Source organism: Musa acuminata, chromosome BXJ3-1 (genome assembly GCF_036884655.1).
Source record: "Musa acuminata AAA Group cultivar baxijiao chromosome BXJ3-1, Cavendish_Baxijiao_AAA, whole genome shotgun sequence".
Taxonomy (NCBI): domain Eukaryota; kingdom Viridiplantae; phylum Streptophyta; class Magnoliopsida; order Zingiberales; family Musaceae; genus Musa; species Musa acuminata.
The window spans coordinates 15,692,993-15,716,420 of record NC_088349.1 but is presented as its reverse complement, the minus strand read 5'-3'; the positions used below and the strand labels follow the sequence as shown (position 1 = coordinate 15,716,420).

General features: G+C 36.3%; 1 protein-coding gene across 1 annotated transcript; it reads left to right on the top strand.

The window, feature by feature from the left end:
- Positions 1-10,189: 10,189 nt before the first annotated feature.
- Positions 10,190-21,063, top strand: LOC103998771 (probable ubiquitin-conjugating enzyme E2 23). The gene is made up of 8 exons (XM_009420353.3): positions 10,190-10,419; positions 15,903-18,054; positions 18,225-18,347; positions 18,449-18,964; positions 19,190-19,259; positions 19,341-19,480; positions 19,661-19,972; positions 20,529-21,063. The coding sequence occupies exons 2-8, from the start codon at positions 15,928-15,930 to the stop codon at positions 20,796-20,798; spliced, it is 3,558 nt and encodes a 1,185-aa protein (XP_009418628.2). The 5' UTR covers positions 10,190-10,419; positions 15,903-15,927; the 3' UTR covers positions 20,799-21,063.
- The last annotated feature ends 2,365 nt before the right edge of the window (positions 21,064-23,428 follow it).

The following is a 23,428-nucleotide window of genomic DNA, read 5'->3' as shown; positions in this document are numbered from 1 at the left end:
TAGCTAAGGATTTGTTTGAGGAAGAACACATGAGATACTCCTCTTATGACACTGAGAGTGGATGATCCTCTATCGACACTCAATAGCCTTCGTAAGATTGGTTATCACTCGCGATGATTGGTTGTGCTAGATCTGAAACTTTGAGGCCTATAAGTCCGGTATCAAAGAGTGGAGTACTCATACAAGATATCCTTGGTGTCTCAAGTCTAAGGACTAGATATACCATTGGGACTACGGAATCATTGTCTAACAATAAGGCATAATCAACCATCCAACATTCCGTGAGCGGATCAATCAGTGAACTCATTCTCTAATGAGCATCTGCATTATATCCATAGTGTCTCCACACGAGCATCTATGATACCAACTACCTTCATCATGTGGATGAGTATATAGTACATAAGTCTATCTAGTTATCTCGATATCCCTCTTGAGTAATATATGACCGGGATTATTTAGAGTTTGTGTTTAAAGACGAATCGATATCATTATTATGATCTCATCATGTTCCAATTCCCATTGCATAGATCCATTAACATCACAATATATATATATATTCATATGATAAGTAATATAAAGTGATAAAATATCAAATAATATAATAAGAAAAAAGAGTGTGAGTCATGTCGTACATGTCATCACTCACGTGATTAGCTTGTAGGGCACCTATGACTAGCATTTATATCATTCCGAGGACTTAAAGGTCTTTGTAGCTAAGAGAGTAGTGTTTCTTAAGAAGGAACACATTCTTGGTGGAGATAGTGGGAGCATAATAGAGTTGAGCGAGGTTAGAGAACCTAGCTCAAGTACCATTCCATAGCCTAAGTCTGTTCAGGTACCTAACTCCCAAGTTCCAACTTTATGTAAGTCCGGTAGAGTACCCCATCCTCCTAAGAGATATATGAGACATATCAAAGGAGAGGATAGCGAGGATATTGATCCTCAGACCTACGAGGAGGCTATTACTAGTATAAACTCTGGGAAGTGATAAAAAACTATGAATTTTAAGATGGATTTCATGTACTCCAACAATATTTGAAACTTATTTGATGCATCCGAGGGTATCATACCCATTGGTTGCGAGTAGATCTTCAAGAAGAAGATTGGAGTAGATGGAAAAGTAGAGAAACCTATAAAGCGAGGTTGGTGACTAAGGGATATTTTCAAAAGCAAAGTGTTGACTATGACAAAACCTTCTCACCCATAGTCATGCTAAAATCCATCTAAATTCTATTGGCGATTATAATACAGTATGATTATGAGATCTAGCAAATGGATGTAAAAACTATGTTCCTTAATGATAACCTCGAGGAGAAGGTGTATATGATACAACATGAGGGATTCGTGTTCAAAGAATGTCCAAATAAGATGTGCAGATTGCTTAGGTCTATCTGTGGACTAAAGCAAGCTTTCCAAAGTTGGAACATAAGATTTGATGAGGCGATCAGATTTTATGACTTCGTTAGGAATGAGGCGATCAGATTTTATGACTTCGTTAGGAACGAAGATGAGCCTTGTGTGTAATGGAAGGTAAGTGGTAGTGCTATTACCTTTTTGGTGCTATATGTGGATGGTATCCTGATAATTGGGAAAGATGTAGGAATGCTCTTCATAGTAAAGACTTGGCTATCTAAACATTTCTCTATGAAGGATTTAGGGGAAGCATCCTATATCTTGAGGATTCAGATCTATAGAGATAGATCCAAGAGGATGCTTGGCTTATCCTAGTCCAGGTATGTAGACACCATTATCAAAAGGTTTGGCATGAAAAATTTCAAGATACGAGATATCACTTTTTAGGAGTATGTCCCCAAAGACTCATGAAGAAAGGATCGACATGGATAGGATACCCTATATCTCAACGATAGGGTCTATTATGTATGTTATGCTATGTACCAAGCCTGGTATAGCACATGCTCTAAGTGTCATGAGAAGGAATTAGGTAGATCTGGATTTGAAGCACTAGAAAGCAATAAGTATATCCTTAAGTACTTGATAAGGACTAAGGATCTTTTACTAGTATATGAAGAAAATAACCTCAGGATTAAGGGCTACACGGACTTGAGTTTCCAATCTGATGTCGATGATAGCAAGTCTAATTCAGGGTATGTTGTCTTAGATTATATTTGAGTGTCACAAGGGTCTGATAGGGATTAGACACATAGGTGATTGGCTTTAGGTCAAGTGAAAAATTACTAGTCATAGGTGTCTTGCAAGCCAATCACGTGAGTGATGGCATGTGTGACATGAAACGCACTTTTTTTGCTTATTATTTATTAATATTTTTTTACTTTATATTGCCTATTGCATATATTGTGATGTCCATGGATCTGTGCAAGGGAATCAGATCATGATGAGATCATGATAATAAGATTGATTCACTTTTAAATAAAGACCCTAAATAATCCTAATCATAGGTTACTTAAGAGGGATATCGAGATGACCATATATACTAATATATTGTATACCCGTCCATATAATGGAGATGGCTGGTCTCATAGCTGCTCATGTGGGGATACTAGGGATACTACATAGGTGCCTATTGGATAATGAGTTCACTAATTGATCTGCTCATGAAATGCTGGATGGTTGATGATACCTCATTGTCAGACAATGATTTTGTTGTCCTAGTGGTGTATATAGTTTTTAGACTTGAGACACCAAAGATGTTCTGTATGAGTACTCCACTCTTTGATACCAAACTTATAGACCTGAAAGTTCAAGATCTAGTACAGTTGGTCATCGGGAGTGACAACCAACCTTACGAGGGTTATGGAGTGTCGATAGAGGATCATCTACTCTTGGTGACATAAGAGGAATATCTCATGTATTCTTACTTAGGCAAATCCCTAGCTAGAGTCATTCGGATTGAGAGAGAAAGAGTTCTCCGGGAGAATCTGATTAGAGCGAGACTCGAGTAGAAATCATATGGGCTTGGCAACACCATGCCCGATATATGATATTTGAGATATTAAATAGATGAGGGACTATAGATATATTATAACTGAGGATAGACAGATACAATGGATTGGATTACGTTGTATCGTATGGGGACTATGACATAGTGGTCTAGTACATCCGTAGTCGATAAGTTGAGTGAATTATTATAGAGATAATAATTCACTGATCTAGAAAAAATTCTGATAGGTGTAACTTATGGCTAGCTTGATATTAGACCTAGAGAGTCATACACATATAATAGGTGTTGCGACGAGTAGAGGTTCGGATATGAGATATCCACTAGAGCCCCTATCTTATTGGATATCCAATAAGCTCCTGAATTATTGGATCCTATAGATGAGATCCAATAAGAGCCAATGAAAGATTATTGGGTAGAGATCCACTAATCTAAGAGGCTTTGGTAGTTGGATGAAGATCTAGTACCCATTAGGGTTAAGTTGATAGGGGGCTTCTATGAATAAGAGGGAACCAATGGACCATAGGTTAGACCCCTTTTGGTGTCACCTCTTATTCTCCTCTCTTCGTCTCCTACTCAGCCAATAACCCCTATTTGAGGCATGTGGATAGCAAGAAGGGTTGGCCCATTCTTGATTGTGTGGTGCACGTAGCAAGTAGATTTGAGCAGCAATTTGAGAAGCGTGTTCATAGCCCCTACTATATTGTTCACTATTAGAGAGAGGATAGTTGGCCTTCTTCATTCTCTCCTATAGATTTATAAGAATTCAGGGATATACAATCTCCCTAGGTAACACACGTGCGATTTTTCAATTTCACGGGTTTTTGCGTACCAATCTTTGCACGACGACTAGAGACTATTTTTCTATGAAAATATGAGATTTTTGTTTCTGTTCTTCTATTACGCATGTGATGTCACCCCAGGTTTCCCAATACTTTTAATCCAGAAACCACAAAAACATGAAAGATTCATCATTATGAAAAATCGTCTACACTTAAAGACCGGTCATTTGATGGATTTTGTTGCCTACACTTGAAGACTGGTCATTTGATGGATCTTGTTGTCTACACTTGAAGACTAATCATTTGATGGATCTTGTTAACACATATTATGTTCCTTCTATTTCTAGAAATTTAGTTTCTCTATCTAGAATTGATGAGATAGGATATTATGTTTCTTTTGGTAATGGTAAACTTAGTATACTTTATGATTCAATAAAAGTTAGTTCTAGAATTCTATGTGACAGTTTGTATAGAATTAATTTGAATCTTGAGTTAGCAAAGACATTATTGACCCTACAATTAAGTATTGGATTGAAACATAGTTTCAATAATAAAAGATCTTCTGTACTACGGCATGGGTGATTGAGGCATATCTTCAAGGAAAGAATTGAAAGATTAGTAAAGGATAATATTTTGGAAGATTTAGACTTCATTGATTTTCATGTTTAAATAGATTGCATTAAAGGAAAGCAAACTAAAAATACAAAGAAAATTACTGCAAGAAGTACAGAACTTATTGAGATTATTCATACTGATATCTACAAACCACTCCATATTCCCTATTTTAGTGGAGAAAGGTATTTCATCACATTTATAGATGACTTGTCTAAATATAACTATGTTTATCTAATACATGAAAAGTCTTAGGTCATTGATATTCTTGAAGGGGTAATTAGATAGAAAAGTTAAAATTATCAAATTTAATAGGGATGGTGAATTTTATGGTAATATGATGAATCTAATTAGAATGTTAGTCCTTTTGTTAGATTCCTAAAACAATAGGGTATTTATGCTCGGTATGCATTACCAAGTGTACTAGAGTAGAATAGTATTGCTGAAAGGTGAAATCATACTCTTAAGGATATGGTTACGAGCATGATGAGTTATTCCTCTATAGCTAAGTCAATATAGAGTGAAGCTCTTAAGACAGTTATATACATCTTGAACAGGGTTCCTAGTAACTCGATTCCATTAACTCCATTTGAGTTATGGACTAGTAGGAAGTCCAGTTTGAGATATTTACATATTTGGAGGTGTCCTATAGAGATAAGAGTATTCAATCTACATGAAAATAAATTGGATCCAAGAACTATTTATGGATATTTTATTGGTTATCCAAAAAAATCTAAGGGATATATATATTTTTTAGTACAAGGATAATAGAATATGGTAATGCAAGATTCCTAGAAAATGACGAAATTAGTGGAAATGAAAAATCTCAAATGATCAATTTTGATATTGAGGAGATTTAGGTTAATTCTCCCATATCATCTCATATTCGAGAAATTATTATTCCTTAAATCAATGAGAGAATTGATGAGGGTGAACAAAAAAATAACATCGATAAACTCTCACATGATGTTGATGTCACTGTTAATGATCTTGTAGAACAATCACAATTGGTAGCTTTGAGAAGATCTCAAAGGAAAATGAAACATATGATTTATGATGATTATGTGGTATATCTACAAAAATCAAATTATGATATAGGAATAAAAAGAGACCCCTTATCATTTTCACAAGTCATAAAAAGTAACGATTCTGAAAAATGGTATGATGCAATGAAAGAAGAGTTAAAATCAATAGACTAGAATGGTGTCTAGAAACTCATTGAATAAGCCAATAATTGTAAAAATATTGATTGTAAATGGTTCTTTAAGACAAACCATGACTCAACAAGCAATATCAAACGATATAAAGCCAGACTTATGGCCAAAGGTTTTTCTCAAAAAGAATGTATCGACTACTACGAGACTTTTTCTCCGGTTTCTAGAAAGGACTCATTAAAAATCATCATGGTATTAATAGCTCATGATCTTGAGTTACATCAAATGGATATAAAAACTATATTTTTAAATGGAGATCTGGATGAGGAAATATATATGGAATAACCTAAAGGATTCATAGAAAAGGAAAAAGAAAGTTGAGCTTGTATACTTGAGAAATCCATTTATAATGTTAAACAAGCTTTTAGACAATAATATATAAAGTTTCATGACACCATTACTTCCTTCATATTTAAGAAAAATATTGTTGATCAATATATATATCTGAAGGTAAGTGGGAGCAAGTTTATTATATTGGTCTTGTATATGGATGATATTTTACTTACTAGTAGTAATTTTGGTTTATTACACGAAACTAAAATATTTCTTAGTAAGAACTTTAAGATGGTTGATATAAATGAGGTAGCCTATGTTATTGGCATTAAGATATTCGGGGATAGATCTCAAGGATTATTAGGATTGTCTCAGAAAGGGTATATTAATCATATCTTGAAGAGATTTAATATGCAACATTCCTCAACCAATGATACACCTATTACTATAGGTGAAAAATTCAGCCAAAATTAGTGTTCAAAAAATGACTTAGAAAGAAATCAAATGAAGAATATTTCTTATGGGTGCGTAGTTGGAAGTCTATTATATGCTCAAACCTATACAAGACCATATATCAGTTTTGTAGTTACAATGTTGAGTAGATACCAAAAAAATATAAGAATGAAACATTGGAAAGCTGCAAAGAAAGTATGAGATATCTGTAGGGGACGAAAGATTATATGCTCACATACAAGATATCAGATCAACTTGAAGTTATGGGATATTCAGATGTTGATTTTGTAAATTACCTCGACAGTAGGAAGTCCACTTCATGATTTGTATTCATGTTAGTTGGTGGGCCAATTTTTTAGAAAAATATAAAATAATTATTTATTGTATCATCAATAATGGAAACTGAATTTGTGACATGTTTTAAGGCTACAAATCAAGCTATATGGTTGTAAAATTTTATCTTGGGACTTGGTGTTGTTGACTTAATTGCCAGGCCACTAAAGATATTTTGTGATAACATTATAGTAGTTTTCTTCTATAAGAATGACAAGTATTTTAGTGGTTCCAAACACATCGAGTTAAAGTACTTAGTGGTTAAAGAAATAGTCCAAAAATAATACGTGTCAATTGAGAACCTGAGCACCACTATGATGATTATTGATCTATTTACCAAAGCTTTACAGTGTAAAAGATTTAAAGAATATGTTCTTAGAATAAGACTTGTGAGCAAATCATAAAAGATATGGTGATGCATGTCTAGGTTGATGCTATTATTGATATTTCTTTTATATAATTAAAGTTATTTTATGATATCTTCAGGTCGCTGAAGATATTTTGTGATAACATTATAGCAGTTTTCTTCTGTAAGAATGACAAGTACTTTAGTGGGTCCAAACACATCGAGTTAAAGTACTTAGTGGTTAAAGAAATAGTCCAAAAACAACAAGTGTCAATTGAGAACCTGGGCACCACTATGATGATTATTGGTCTATTTACTAAAGCTTTACAGTGTAAAAGATTTAAAGAATATGTTCTTAGAATGAGACTTGTGAGCAAACCATAAAAGATATGATGATGCATGTTTAGGTAGATGATATTATTATTATTTCTTTCATATAATTAAAGTTATTTATTTCTACTATCCTATTTATATTTATGTTTATGCATATTATGGTTGAATGCAATAATAGGATTATCTTAACTAGATAAATTATATGGGTCATTGTGGATTATATAAGAAAAGACTAATAATATTGTGGTATATAGAATGAAGTGTAAAATTGATGTTATACAACCGCTCTGACTCGTATTGATAGTTAAATTGAATATAGTATTATTGTATTTATTGGACTTATTGGCTTGTTTTTAAAATTCATGGTCATGTATAAAATGCTTTTCAAATTTTTTTAGAACCCAATTAGGTAAAATTATTTTCAAACAAATTTTATTTTATTTATTTTGATTTTAAATATATTTTATATCTTATCAATTAATATGTCAAGTGAGAGAATGCTAGATTATGTGGCTCATATAAGATATATATTAAAACTAATTAGATTCTGATGATAGATATTAGCAAATAGAAAATAAGTTCATATTATAGTAGAATTCTGGAGATGCTCTTGATGGGAGGAACTCTCATAATAACTTATCCTAGACCTTATACTCTCGTCTATAAATAGACATGACTTGGACTAAATGATGCATGTTATAAAGGATGCAATTGAGAAATTATGATTTTTATCTTAACCTTCCTAAATAATTAATAATAGTAGTTCTATGAAAAGATAGGAAGAGAGGAAGAGTGTCTAGTTCTTCTTGTAGATCGAAATCACTATGATATTCAGATCCGAGGGATAATACCTTTGCAGATCACATAGAGATTTTTTTCAGATGACATCAAAAGGTACGCATTATAAATTTAATCTAATGTTATTTGATTTTAATCATAGCATAAAAGTTTTTTCGTATTACATATAGTATATCACATATTTTATGCTTACAGTAACATCTCAAGTAATAGCATACCATGCATGCCCTAGTTTTAGAATTATGATTTCACACAAGTTGCTTATGGTCTTTTCAATAAAGTTCAACATTTTGTTTGAAAGAGAATTATTCCTCATTTATACTAAAGAATATACAAATATCATTAGTGATAGGAAATATACTGTCGAGTAATTATCATCCAACATATAATAATGTGATAGGAATAACTATCATATGGTATCAAAAAAAAAGAGTAGAAGATAAAGATCACCCCTCCACCCATCTGTCAATATGGATAAAAAGCAAGCAATTGCAAGATTTCTTCTTACCCTTTACGATGAAAAAATAATCGAAAGCTTCTTTCTTATTTTTTATGATTAAATATAAATATTCATCTTGAATATTATCTTTATGACCAAATATGAATAATCATAAAGGAGTTAAACTTATCTTTTTGAGTAACCTTGTTTGATCATTTATATCCGTACTCATAGAGTCACTAACTTAGATGTCGGAGAAATTAGATCTAAAAATATTTTTCAATCTCGATTTTTTTTGTGTAAGAGACATATTGAGAATCGGATATTTTCACCTGAAAGGTAATTTAGACAATTCTATCAATATGAGTCGGGCTTACCACGATGTTAATGATTTTTTTCCTAATAAAATAATTATCTCAGATTTTGTTATACTGATTTTTTTGATATATAAGTTCATAAAGTCTAAAAACTTAGACAATAGGATTATGTGGTTTTCTATTGGCATAGGTAATCTCCTAAGGTCCCAAGACTAGAGATCAACACACATTGATCCCCGAGACTAAAGATTGGCAGATAAAGAAAACTTTCAACTGATGACAAAGAAAAAGAGAAAAAAAAAGAAAAAGAATAAAGGTGGAACCTCTTTTCAAGGAGCAGTGCGCAATATGGCATAAATTTAACTTCATCGCCAGCCTCCTCGAAGCTGCATGGTTACACCGGATTGTTCTGCGGATCTTCGATGAATCAAATTCGTAAAGATAAATTCCAAGAGAAAGAGGTTACTTGGTGGCCGACGTCAGCGACACAAATAATCATCTTCCCCCACCGTCACACATCAGCAAGAAGGAAGAGAGAGGCATGAAGAGAGAGAGAGAGAGAGACTTGCAGTATCTGGTGATTGGAAACAAGTGACTGCATCTCTCGCTCTTTTTCAGAAAAGTATGCTAATTAAGGAAAACATGATGGATCTAAAAGGTGGTGTTAAGTTGACAAGGATGTTTAAATTTGTATAGTCATTCCATTTGTGAAGAAATGAAACGTCTAACTTTTGATGGGAAAGTAAAATAAAGACAATACTTTAAAAGTATTATTTAATTATCTTTTGGTATATTTAGAGAAGGTAAAAAAGCTTCTTTGAGATGGTATTATTTGCTTCGGGCCCAAACCACATAATTATCCTTTCGGTTTTCCGCTGTGAGATTTCACTTTTAGTTTGCACGTCTTCTCCACCCAACAAAAAATTTTTGGCTAAGCTTGAGACCCAATCCGAGCCCGACTTCGTTTGAACTCAACCTATGCTTCTCCTCCCAACAAAAAATTGGCTTGGCTTGAGACCCAATCCGAGCCCGAGTTCGTTTGAGCTCAGCCTATGCTTCTCCTCCCAATAAAAAATTGGCTTGGCTTGAGACTCAATCCGAGCCCGATTTCGTTTGAGCTCAGCCTATGCTTCTCTTCCCAACAAAAAATTGGCTTGGCTTGAGACCCAATCCGAGCCCGACTTCGTTTGAGCTCATCCCAATCATGGTTAAATTAACCATGATTCGGTATATTGGACAATTTGCTAAGAGTAATAGCTTTGACCGGGCCCTTACAGCCCGGCTCGGTTCATGGCACTGTGAGCTCATCCCAGCTCGAACCAAATCCTAACCATTGAATCAAATTGAGCTGTATATACGTACAGAGGGAGAGGCGGTGAAACAACCCAAACCCAGCCCTTCTCTCAGCATCTCTCTCTCTCATTCTCATTTTATTCCTGCCTTGTTTCGTCTCCTCCCCACCTCCGATAGCATCTAATCGCCTCCCTTGTCTCGAGAGGTGTCGCCGTCGACCCCAAGCACGGGATCCTCCCGCCGCCACCGCAGTTGTTGCCGCCGCCTCTTGGTCATCGGGCGATAGCCGCCTCGTCGATACCCGTCAAGGTTCGAACCCCTTCTCTCCCCCCTCTTTTATCCTTGGTCCACCCGTTTGCCTTTGGTGATTACTTCCTTCTTTAATCCCTAATCTGTGGATCATTCCTGTTTGCTCGGATCTTTAGCTCATCCATCGGCATCGAGCCCTAATAGTAATAACAATGTATATGTATGTCTTTGGTGCCAAACCAAATGTTGGTGAACTTCCTGAGAAGGGGGAAAGGGTAAGATCTTTGATGGCTTCATCCTTCCGCCTTTTGTTTTTTGTTTGGGGCTTCTGCCTTCGGGATGATTCTTGCACAAGACATGCGGTTTGTTGGTACTGATCTTTCTGCTTCTTAGATTCGGGACGAACTCAGTTACGTCAGACTATTGGCGTTTAGTTTACCGTCATTGTAGATGGTTCAAATTAGTTTTTTATTAGTTTATGGTAGGGTTATTGATCAGGAAGCCCTTCGTCATATGATTCATGTTCAACCTCATTACTAGAACCTTCTGCTTTGCCATTTTCCTTTATATATATATATATATATATATATATATATATATATATATATATATATATATATATATATTCTTTGTCTACTGCGAGTTTTAATTGCTGAGATTACCAAGTTGTAATTGAGTCAATACTTGGACTTGTAGTTTCAGTCGCTTTTTCAGACCATCGTATGAGAGGGATGATTAAACCGTTCTAATGAGATTTTTATATGATAGGAATTGCATTCATATTTAGTCACAGCAAGACATTTTTTTTTACATTTTCTGAATTGCACTATGTTTGAGTTAAATCATTTAAAGTTTTTCCGTGAAAGCTACTTTTTTTCTGCCACATTTAATCGGTTTGACATAAAAAGTTCTATATGACCTTACATCTGGTTAAATTCAATTGGTAACTATTTCCACTCATAGCTGGAGCCAAGCATTCTGCAGTTGGTCAGCATAAGAAGGCTTTGCTTGTCCATTGAATTACTGGTGATATTTAGATGGAAGTACTGCTGTTATTGGTTCTTTTTGTTTCATTTCAATACTAAACAATCAGCTGTAGTTCAGAGTTTTAATCTTTTGTTTTGCTATTGGTGAGGTCAGTGTCCAGAGAGGCAAAGTGGGGTCTACCATTGGCATATCAGTTGGGCAATTGTTAGATATGAAAGAGGCAAAACTATTGTCTTACCATCTCAACATGGCTATTGGTGTTTGAGTTTGATTAGGTTCTCTTTAGCTAGGCTTTTTAACGTGGGACCATTTTGATTTATTTCTCTTAAATAACTTTAGCTAGTTTAGGATGTCTTTTGCAGATTTCATAAGTTACCACATGATCACATCTGCTGGTTGTCTGGTTAATATTGATTGTGAACCATATTTCTACAACCTTCTGCATGGTTTGAACAAGCCCCAAAATGTCTTTTTGCTTTCTTATCTTAAATAAATCCTATTAAATGAGTGTAATATGGGCCTTCAACACAACAAATCTTATAAAAACAGGACATCCCATGGTGTGGCGCAACAATTATTGCATGTGTATTTCCAATATTATAAAGTCATCATACTTTGTATATTATAAGCAATGTATGATCCTTATGTGACAGCCATTTAAATTCAAATATATAGTGAACGTTTGAGTGTTCATGTGAATGTGCAAAATTAAGGACACCATTCACATTCATTGGAACCTGAAAAGTCCACACTATATGCAATTTTCGAATATGAACATGTTGTGGAGCCTTATATAGTGTTCTAATTTTGTTACATATATACCATACCTTATCATAAATAGGTGTATTTTATACATGTTGGGAAGTATTTGATAATTACAATATCCGATACAGACATGACATAGGTACAAGGATCATTTGGAAGGGTCCATGTATTGCAGTGTGCATTCAGTATGGACATGGCATAGGTACAAATTGCTTTGAAGTGTCTGTTCTTTGTGTCGTGTAATCACAAAGTTTCAACTGTCACCTAACCATAGTTGGGGCTGCATGGCTAAAATTTCTTTTAACACACAATTTATTTGTGTTGAATAGATGAAATTGTTGTCTTTTTTCTTATTATATTGTGTTTTTTAACTGTTGACCAATGGCGCAACTTGTAACCTTGAATTTGAGTCAGCATTTAAGCTTGGTTAGGGCTGGAAGCAAGGCTTCTAATGTATACTGTCTATGATATACTAAAAAAGTGGCATGAAGAATTTTCTCATGTAGTTAGTGAAAGCCTTTAAATGCTTTAGTATTGTGTTTTATCCAATCCTGACAATTGAGTCTAAAAACGACAACCCAAATATATTCTCTCAAGCATGCAAGAAAAGTTTGTATGTTGTTTTATTGGAGACTGTCGAATAATCTAGGATTTTTGTTTCTCCATTCTGAATTATTGGTTTGTTAATGCTTTTTATTGCTTAGCAGTTGTATGAACGAACCTGAAATTTCTTGCTCTTTATTTATTTCTACTTGACTAGAGTAATGGTTGTAGTTTCAAGAAGGCAACAGCAGCCCATATGGGTTTAATCCAGAACAATTAGTTATATTGTAGAAAGCATTACTTCTATTTGAAGGCTTGCTTCATTTTACTACTCGTGTATCAGGTTCTGAATTCTCCCAAAACCAGAGTTTGATATTACTTATTTTATAAGCCAAGATCTTGTTCTTGAGATCTGCATTTCCCTTCATAGGTCATATTCTTTCTGTAGTTACATTAGCTATTAAATGAGAATTTTTAGTTCTTCACTTGGAAATAGATTAGTTGGTCAACATATTAAGAAAATAGAACATTGCTGCAGCGGTTTAAATAGGCACTCAGGCGAGGCGAGGCCCGAGCACCTCAAGGGTGGACTAGGTGACGTGCTTCAGTGAGGCGCCGCTTGGGTACTCTTCTAAACCCAGGTGCCAGGCGCGTCGAGCGAGCGCCTAGTTCAAATGAAGCAATCGAACCAGACTTTTAAGTCTGGTTTGGTTCAATAGTGGCTAGGTGGTTCGATTGAACCAACTAGCCACTTTCTTACCCGTAAAAGCCACCCTTCACACCCCCACGCAACCCTAAGCCATCAACCCTAGCGTAGCTTTTGCCTCTGCCATTGCTGCTTTTTGCCACAGACATAGCGGATTGAGGCTTTCTTTGTTGTCGATGGACGGGTCCGACACCTAGCTTTCATCCGCAGCTTCCTTCTGTCGTCATTGCTTTCTTGTGCAACTCTCACCGTAGAGGGAGAGGACCGCAGTTTCCTCTGCACCAACGGACACCTTTGAAGCTTCCTTTGCCCATTATGTCCTTGTTCGTAGTTCTGTCGCTGTCGTCTGTCATTGTCGCTGTTGTCGTCCATAGCTTTCGTCGCTACCGTTGTCGCTATTGGTGTCTGTAGTTTCTTTCGCCGCTACTGCTATCGCTATCGTTTTCGTCTGAAAGTTCCACTATCGGTGACTTTTTCTTCTCCTCCTAACAGTTCTTTTCTCGCCGTCGGAAAGTTCCACTGTCAGGAGTGCCTAGCGCCTCAGACATTTTGGGATCTTGGTGTTTTTTGGTGACTAGCGCTTTTTAAATCACTACATTGATGATTGAATTTGAACATATTGATATATCATATTACATATTTTCTTGGCATTTATCAAGAACTACCCCTCCTAACTAGGGTTTTGTAGTATGGAAAAAACCTCTCAAATCAACACTAGAGATTTTTCTACTAAATTAAACTAAATTTATTGCATTAGAGAGAAGATGATGTCCAACCATTGCCTTGGGGGCTTTTAATTGTCACATAGGGCCCCTTGAATAGACTCTCTATATCATTCTAGACCCTTCCACCAAAAATACAAGCTAAAGGCCCAAAGTGTTCATAAACTAGCTAAATAATGTTGACCTGTTGTCAATATACCAGTTAGCTCTTTTTTCTGGTGAAGAGGAGCTTACGACCTTAATTGTATCTGGAGCGCCAACTCCTAGATTGGCTAGTGTTGCCTTTTCAAGGCGTTGGGCTGGTCAGAAACAAATTTTAACTTGAATGAAAATGTCCATGGCCATTGAGATACTTCGTTCTAATTTCTACTCTACGGCAGCTTAACCTGGTAATGTAAGGATTCTCTCCTGTCCAGTGCATTGCCCTAAAGTTGCCTGTTCGCCGTCTCCTGCATTTAGGAATCTCACTTGTGGTTATATATCTCCTTTACGCACTTCGTAAAAATTTAAATCCCAGTTATCATGCCGTATGCCAACTTGAATGGTAGGTATCACTAGGAAGAAATAATAAATAATTAGATACTGACTGGGAAGGTCAGACATGTTGATCAGTTGAAGCTGATATTTACTTGTCTAACCATGGACATTGAACTGGTAAGTTAGATACTAGTTCTCATCCAGTTTTGGGTCATATAGTGTTTTTCGTTTGGGATTGATATCTTACCAAGCGTATCACTCAGTTTTCCTTCTTTCTCCTCTCAGGCATTTTCCCTCTCGACTCTCCTCCTCCTTCTCCTCCTCTTTTCTGTCACATCACTGTCTCCTCCTTCACCCTGTTACATCAATGCCTCCTCCGCCTTCTCCTTCTTCACTAGTTCTCCTCCTCTTCCCCTACTCTCTTCCTTGTTCTCTCTGGTCTGGACACTGCTGACATGTACTGTATTGGTACGCTACACTGTACCAATCTGGTCACCAATTGGTATTCACACCTTGTTGGCCATTCCACCTTATCTGATTTGATACCGGTCCTTAGTCCGATAAATACTATTTTGGTTACTTGGTATGAAGCGGGCTGTCCAGTATTCGAGCCATTGTGTCAGATTCTATCTTCATCATACTTGGACCTCATACGTGCATCTTAAAGGTTTGAAATAGGCTTTCTGTACTTGTCTTCTGGTCGGCCTGGCTGGTGCTGGGACCAGGTGCAACCTGCAGGCTCTATCTGAACAGGCTTTCAACCTGGCTGGCTGTACCTCGGCTTGATTGGAATTCAATTTGTGTCTGATACACTCCACATAACAGTCTTGTAATATAGCTATAAAGCATTTCTGGGATTTAATTTGGTAATTTGGTAAACTGCTTTGGTGTTTGCATTCTGCAAATGCACGAGCTCCTCCTTTTAAACATGCATATCTCTTCATAGAGCACCTAGGTTATTTTCTCTAGTTGTGTTGCCTATTAGCTTGTCATTTGTAATTGTAAACTAAGGAATAGATCAGTTGGTCAAGAAAAGGGGAGTTTTTTCCTCCTCTCATCTTTTCATATGGCTGTATAGCACTTCTTGGATGGTGAGTGCTGTCTCCATAACTATTTAATTGTTACATTCTGCATTTTGATCCACCATTCTTAGTTGCTTATATGTTCTATCATATGTTGTTCTGACTCATCATTTGGGGATTTCTCACTAATTTTAATAATTTACACAAAATAGGAACTCAGTGTGCAATTAAACAAATCCCAAAAAATTCCAATTTGACTGTGTATCTGCATTTATTTCTTTATGGTTCATTTATCGACTAAACTGCATTATTTTTTTACAGCTTTATAAATTTTAGATATACTACAATGGAAGTGAATAATGGGCCAGATGCGATAGATTCTGCACCAAATGCTTCTTGTTTTGATGTTGCAAGTCGATCTAAAGTTGGGAAACCAGTGGAAACTGGGGAACTGAATGATGCCCAGGCTAAGGATATATTTGTTTATAGACAAGATGTTGTCAAATGCTGTAAGCGTGACGGCTTGCTTGGAATTGTTGTGCAAGTAGCTGGTGACTCAGATTCTGAAGGCAGCATCTCAGATGACGATGGCAGTGAGGAAGATGGGAATAAGGTTGACGAAAGTAATGGAGGCGATAATGGTGTTATTAACAATAATATTGAAGGTGGTGACAATATTGGTTCTCTTCAAGATGGACAAGTGAGAGTAACATGGAGTGATGGTTCTGAGACAATGGAAAATACTAGTGATATCACGGTTGTAGATAGGAGCTTCCTGCATGGTGATATTGTTGCTTCTGCTACTGATCCAACTGGACAGTTAGGGCTTATTGTTGATGTCGATATAACAGTTGATTTACTTTCTCCAAATGGTGAGGTGATAAGAAACGTTTCCTCTAAAGATCTTAAACGCATAAGGGAATTCAGTGTTGGTGATTTTGTAGTTCTTGGACCTTGGCTTGGCCGAGTGGATGAAGTTTTAGATAATGTTACTGTTCTGTTTGATGATGGATCCGTGTGTAAAGTTGTGAAGGCTGATCCTATGAGACTGAAACCAGTTTTGAAGCCAATTGTTGATGATGCAGATTGTCCATACTACCCTGGTCAAAGGGTTAGGGCTGTTTCTTCTTCTGTTTTCAAAAGTTCCAGGTGGCTTTCTGGCTTGTGGAAAGCTAACCGTCTTGAAGGTGCTGTCATCAAAGTTCAGGCTGGCTCGGTGGTTGTCTATTGGATAGCTTCAGCTTACCTTGGTGTCGGTACTAATTCAGCAACTGTTCCTTCTGAGGAACAGAATCCAAAGAACTTGACTCTGTTGTCTTGTTTTTCACATACAAATTGGCAATTAGCTGATTGGTGTCTCCTTTCATCTTATCCACAACCATCAATCCTTGTTGATAGCATTCCAGGAAACAGTAAGTTGAAGGAGCCCGGGAGCCACTACATTTCTCATGTTCAGAATAATCATACAAGCTCTTGCATTCTTGGTGAAGGATCATCCACAGATGCCCCTGAAACAGAGGATACTGTTGACTGCTTTCATGTCAAGTCTAGTCATGCAATCAGCTCTGATGCCCATGATGCTCAATGCACATCTGAGCAAGTTACTGATGGATTATCTGAAGGTATTTTGTTGGATGGGAATTGTCAGTCCCAAGCTGATGATTACTCGAATCATGATAAAACAGCTAAATTAGGTGAGACTAATGGAGCTGAATCAAATGACTTGCCTGAAAATTGTTCGTGCAGTAGTTCATCTTCAGTTTCAAAGGAGCCTGCTCATGAAAGCTGGCCAGCTTATCGTAAGAAACTTCGAAAAGTCTTTTTTAAGAGAGATAAGAAAGCTCGAAGAAGAGATGAGAACTTTGAAAAAGCTCTTCTCATTGTCAACACTGTTACCAAGGTTAATGTAGCCTGGCAAAATGGAGAGAAAGAATTTGGGCTACAATCAACATCTCTAATTCCAATTCATACTCCAAATGATCATGAATTTTTCCCAGAACAGTATGTGATTGATAAGGCATCCAACGAAGGAGATGGTGCTTCTGAAACAAATCGCCTGGGAGTTGTAAGAAGTGTGAACTCCCAAGAGCAAACTGTGTGTGTGAGGTGGCTTAAACCTGTGTCCAGGCCGGAAGACTTAAAGGAATTTGATCATGAGGAAGTTGTTAGTGCATATGAGCTTGATGGGCATCCAGATTATGATTACTGCTATGGTGATGTTGTTGTTCGCTTGCCCCCTGTTTCTGATGATACAACAAAATCTGAAGTTCCTACCGAGACACAAGAATATCAGCGCCGTACGCAAGACACAGCAGATGATTCAAGCAGGGAACACAAAGACAATAGTGAAGAGAATCAGACCCAAAATGATGAAATTTGTGGGAACTTTACAAGTTTATCATGGGTTGGAAACATAGTTGGTCTCCAAGATGGTGACATCGAAGTTACATGGGCTGATGGGATGGTATCAAAGGTATCTCTTACTGAGAACAGGAACTACGACTGATATTTATGCCACCACATATTTTAAATGGACAACAATGCTATAACTTATTATAACCTGAGTATTTGCCTAACGATGTTATTATAATTGATCCTGCCATTCCTTTTCTTTGAAATTGTCTGACACAACTGTTGTTTCAGGTTGGACCTCAGGAAATTTATGTTGTTGGTCGAGATGATGATGATGATGGACTAAGTGATGATGGTGCTAGTTGGGAAACAGTCGACGAAAACGAAATGGATATATTTGATGACACTGAAAAGGTAAACATCTCTTATAACTGATTCATAGTCAACTAAAACCATTCTTTTTGTATTCTCTTTTTCCCCTTCACATTTGTGATATGGAAGTCTTCCATTTTTAGGAAGTTGATCCACAAAATCCTACTGACAACACTGTCCAAAGGGAAAAGAGTGCTACAACTTCAGTAGAAGATGGTACCGGTGGACGAAGTGGACCACTTGCAGTACCACTTGCAGCTCTTGATTTTGTTACTAAGTTAGCCACTGGATTGTTTTCTCGGACTAGAAAACAGTCTGACTCATCAGGTTCAGATCAGATAATTGCAAATGAAGATGGCCATAAAGCAGATATTGACCTTTCTGGAAGTACATTAGATGAGGCATATGAGAATAGAGGTTTTGATGTATCAGATGGTCTTATTGAAGAAAGCATGGATGAGACTGTTGAAGTGGAGAATCAGGTGGCAGCAACAGAAGAGGCTGAACTGAAAATTGAGGACAGCATAGTGAAACCAACATTGATGGGACTATATGATGGAAATCAAAGAGATTATAGTATGGATGATCTATGTAATTTCAGTCACTTTGATGTTACTGAAAATCCTTTGGATCATCATTTTCATGGTGATGCTGAGATGGTAATTGATAAATTTCTCTTTCATTTTCTTGCAACTCGACAAATTTTCATAGAACTCATTATACATACAATGCATATGATATTTATGCTGCACTTGAATTCTGCTGTTACCTGATTCATTGCCGTATCTAGATACATGATTTTCCTATATGTGTTGATGCTTATGCTTCTTATGTAAGTTGTATAGCTGTCTTAACACAGAAAAGATATAATAATTAAAATGCAGAGTAATGGTGGAAGGAAGTGGGTCAAAAAGGTTCAGCAAGAATGGACCATTCTTGAGAAGAACCTACCTGGTAAGGAAATATTACTGGCTGAATAAACAATTTATATAGTTGATGTGAATAAATGAGCTCTAGTTTTGATCCTGATTACAGATGCTATTTATGTTCGAGTGTTTGAGGACCGCATGGATCTCATAAGAGCTGTAATAATTGGAGCCTGTGGAACCCCGTATCAGGATGGCCTCTTCTTCTTCGATTTTCAACTTCCTCCAGAGTACCCTCAAGTTCCACCGGTAATTGTGATATTAAAATTTGCTAGTTAAATCCCCCACATTTTGTCAAAAGACTAACCTCAGTTTATGATCCCTGCCTGTTTGCTTTGATCATTCATCTTGAATTTACGGACGAGTGAATCTGTTAATCCAGTCTTCAATTTACTTCGACTTTATTATTGATTCTTCTTGTTTTTGCAGTCAGTATATTATCATTCGGGTGGCCTGCGAGTAAACCCCAATTTGTATGTGGATGGGAAGGTTTGCTTAAGCCTGCTAAATACATGGACAGGCAAGGGAAATGAAGTCTGGGATCCTTCGTCTTCAAGCATCCTCCAAGTCCTAGTTTCACTACAGGGATTGGTTCTCAATGATAAGCCATATTTCAATGAAGCTGGCTATGAAAAACAGATTGGTACAGTTGAAGGCGAGAAGAATGCTTTACCATATAATGAGAATACATACCTACTTAACTTGAAATCCATGCTGTATCTTTTGAGAAGGCCCCCAGTGGTAAGTGCAAAAAGCCCGTTACAAGTTCTGTTTCTCTTCATATATATATATATATATATATATATATATATATATATATATATATAATGAAGAGAAATGGGTACACAATCATAACTGTGACTGTTATGGTGTTTTTTTTTTTAAGATTTAGATTTGTCATTCTGCAAAAGAAACCGGATCCCTTCACAACTAGATTTTACTGTGTTTATGTGATAAGTGATAATTTTTCTTGCTGATAAAACATTATACTTATTATATTGCACTTTGACTGTTATTGGCTCCTTCAACAGCAAGTTTAATATTTGTAGAGCTTGCACTTTTTTTTAACTCACCTTAGATTTATTGCTGTCGTTGACAACTTACATTAGTACCAGAATGTTCTCAACTTCACATCCCTTCCACTGTGTTTGTTTGCTGGAGAGTCAAAATCTTGTCAAATCTGCTGAACAAATTCCTTATATGGTTTTGGAACAAATATTTTGCAACAATGTTGGTTTTTTATTATTTTTTAAAGATATTCTATGTTGTTTGTCTGATTTATATGTTGTTGATGTAGCATTTTGAGGTCTTCGTCAAGGACCACTTCCGCAGAAGAGGTCATTACATTCTTAAAGCCTGTGAGGCCTACATGGACGGCTGCCTGATCGGTTCACTTACAAAGGATGCCTGCCTAACTGAGACGAGCCGCAAGCACTCTTGTTCTGTTGGTTTCAAGTTAACACTGGCAAAAATTTTGCCTCGGCTGATTCCTGCATTAAAAGAAGTAGGAGCTGATTGCCACCAATTCGATTATCTGCTCAAGGTTGAAAACCTTTCAGAAAGTTGAACAGTCCCAAAGTTTTTCCTGGTATGCTTCAACAAGTGTATTCTGGGAATTGGTTTGTTTCATGTGTAAATTGATTGGCACCCACCTGAGAGAGGCTCACTTCTTGTTTCATAAAGCATGTAGGAAACAATTCCTAGATGTGGTCAGTATTCATTGTGGAACCCTTTTGTGCCTAATATTCTCTTATCATTTTTTTTCTCCTACACAGAGCCAGCCTCATGTAGAATACATATTTTTATCTCATATTGCCAATGGCTTCATGTCGTGTGATGAAAGTGATCAGATCCTGGCATCAGAGCTGCCCTCATTCGAAATGAGCTGCATCCAACATCCTCTTCGCCATGAAACCCCTGCTTGGTCTCTCTCAGAAAGCCCATGATGGGGGCGATGGCTTTCTTCCTTGTACGTATCCCAGCAAATTACAAGTGGCAGCCAACTTGAAGCTTCTCCACTTCGTCTCATGAGCTTACTTCGTGTTCGTCTCCTCGCCGAGGCACTTGGCCAGAACCACTACGTCTTCTAACGCCGCGCAGCCGCCTCGCTCCTTTCGATGGCTTGTATGTACTCCACTCTTCATCTTCCTCAGCACACCTTCTTAGTTCCATCCCTTCTCTGCGCTCTTCTTCCTCCTTCGAAACAACAGTTAGAGGTTGAGGAAACGTCATGTTTCCATTCCAGGAACTTAGAAGAGCCAGGTGGAAGCGAACCAGTGGCCGCTCAAGTCTAAGTGTAGTAGAACCAGCGGCAGCCTCAACCCAGAGTTCGCATTCTACTTCGGGAGAGGCTATTGATGTTGGAAAAATACTAAAAAAAAGAGGATGAAAATACTTTGAAAACAAATAACAAACACAAGATCAAGAATACTATAGAAAATATATTTAGGCTTGAAACATGTATAAACACTTTTCTAAAAATGATATTTGTACCCTGTTCTCAATAAGATTGTTATGAGTTTGATTCAAATAGTTTTAGTGGATATGATAAACCTTTAGAAGATCTGTATTGAATAAACAATAAAGAATCTTAAAAGAGAAATTAGAGAATATCTAATTCAGAGAGTAAAGAAGAAGAGTACGAAAGATGTCATCATAATTTACTCTCAAATACTTATTTATAGATATTTTTCACAAAAGATATAATCTTTGAAAAATAACTGTCAAAATAACTACAAAGGAAATCACCTTTTCAAATAAATCTTTTGAAAAGAATTTTTTTAATTTGAACAATTTATAACAATCCCCCACTTGTTCAAATTTAAAATTTTCTCCAAGTGATTAAATAGTATTTATAAATAAAATAATATATCTTTGATTTGAATATTACCTTAGTGTAAATATCACAAAATGAAGTCGAAATCCCAAATAGCATAAAAGCTTTGAATTTGTTATTCTTAATGATAACACCAGTAATACCACACACATAAATACAATATCCTTGTATTCCTCGTAAAATCTCACTCAACCCTAATATGGCCTTGGGCTCATCCAAGTTCATAAACTTTTATGAGAGAAACTCCAACTCTTAATCGAAGCGGTACTACTTCTAAGTCCTTATAGTATCTTTGTTATTCTTTGAGATACTTATCCTAACTTGACTGAACTTCATTAAGAGTATAATTAACTCAACCCTCATTCGGTGACAACCGGCACTTTAACATCTTTAGATAGGACTTGTAAAATATTTCAAAGTGCTGAACCACTCCACATATCAATGACTTATTCTTACCCTTTGAACTTTTCATTACTCATTTCATAATATTGAGTAGGGTTGCTATCATTGGTAGATTTTTTATTCAAGGAGTTTTAGCCCCATCCATTTTGATGTTAATCTTATAACTTCTCGTGTAAGAGGTTTGGTGAATGGATCAGCCAAATTCTCACTTGTTTTCACAAATGTGAGTGAAATAATTCCACTTTTGATTAATTTTCTCACATAATCATATGTAAGACTTATATATCTTGACTTTCCATTATATATTTCACTATACGCATGTGCTAAAGTGGTTTGACTATCACAAAGTATAGAAATTGAATTCACACTCTTAGAAGTCAATGAAATTTCTAATAGAAAGTCCCTGAACCATTTAGCCTCCTTTCCTGCATTTGCTAGAGCAACAAATTCTGATTTCATAGTTGAGTGAGTTATACACATTTGTTTCTTGCTCTTCCAAGAAACAGCGCCACCTCCTAAGGTGAACACCCAACCAGTAGTAGATTTGTTATCTCCAAAACTCGATATCCAACTTGCGTCAATATATCATTCTAAAATAACAGAAAAATTTGAGTATTGTAGGCCATAATCTTTGGTTTGTTTAAGGTACCTAAGAATTCTTTCAATAGCCTTCCAATGCTCTACATTTGGATTGCTAGTAAATCTACTCAATTTACTAACTGCAAATGCTATATCAGGTCTTGTGCACTGCGTTGCATACATAAGACTTCTTATAGCACTTGAATATTTTAATTGAGCTACTGTTCTTCCAACATTCTTGACTAATTTGATACTTGGGACAAACGAGGTATTTACTTCTTTGATTTTTAAGTGACTGAATTTCTCTAGTACTTTCTCTACACAATGAGTTTGACTCAAAACATATCCCCCACTATTTCTTTTTACCTTGATACCTAGTA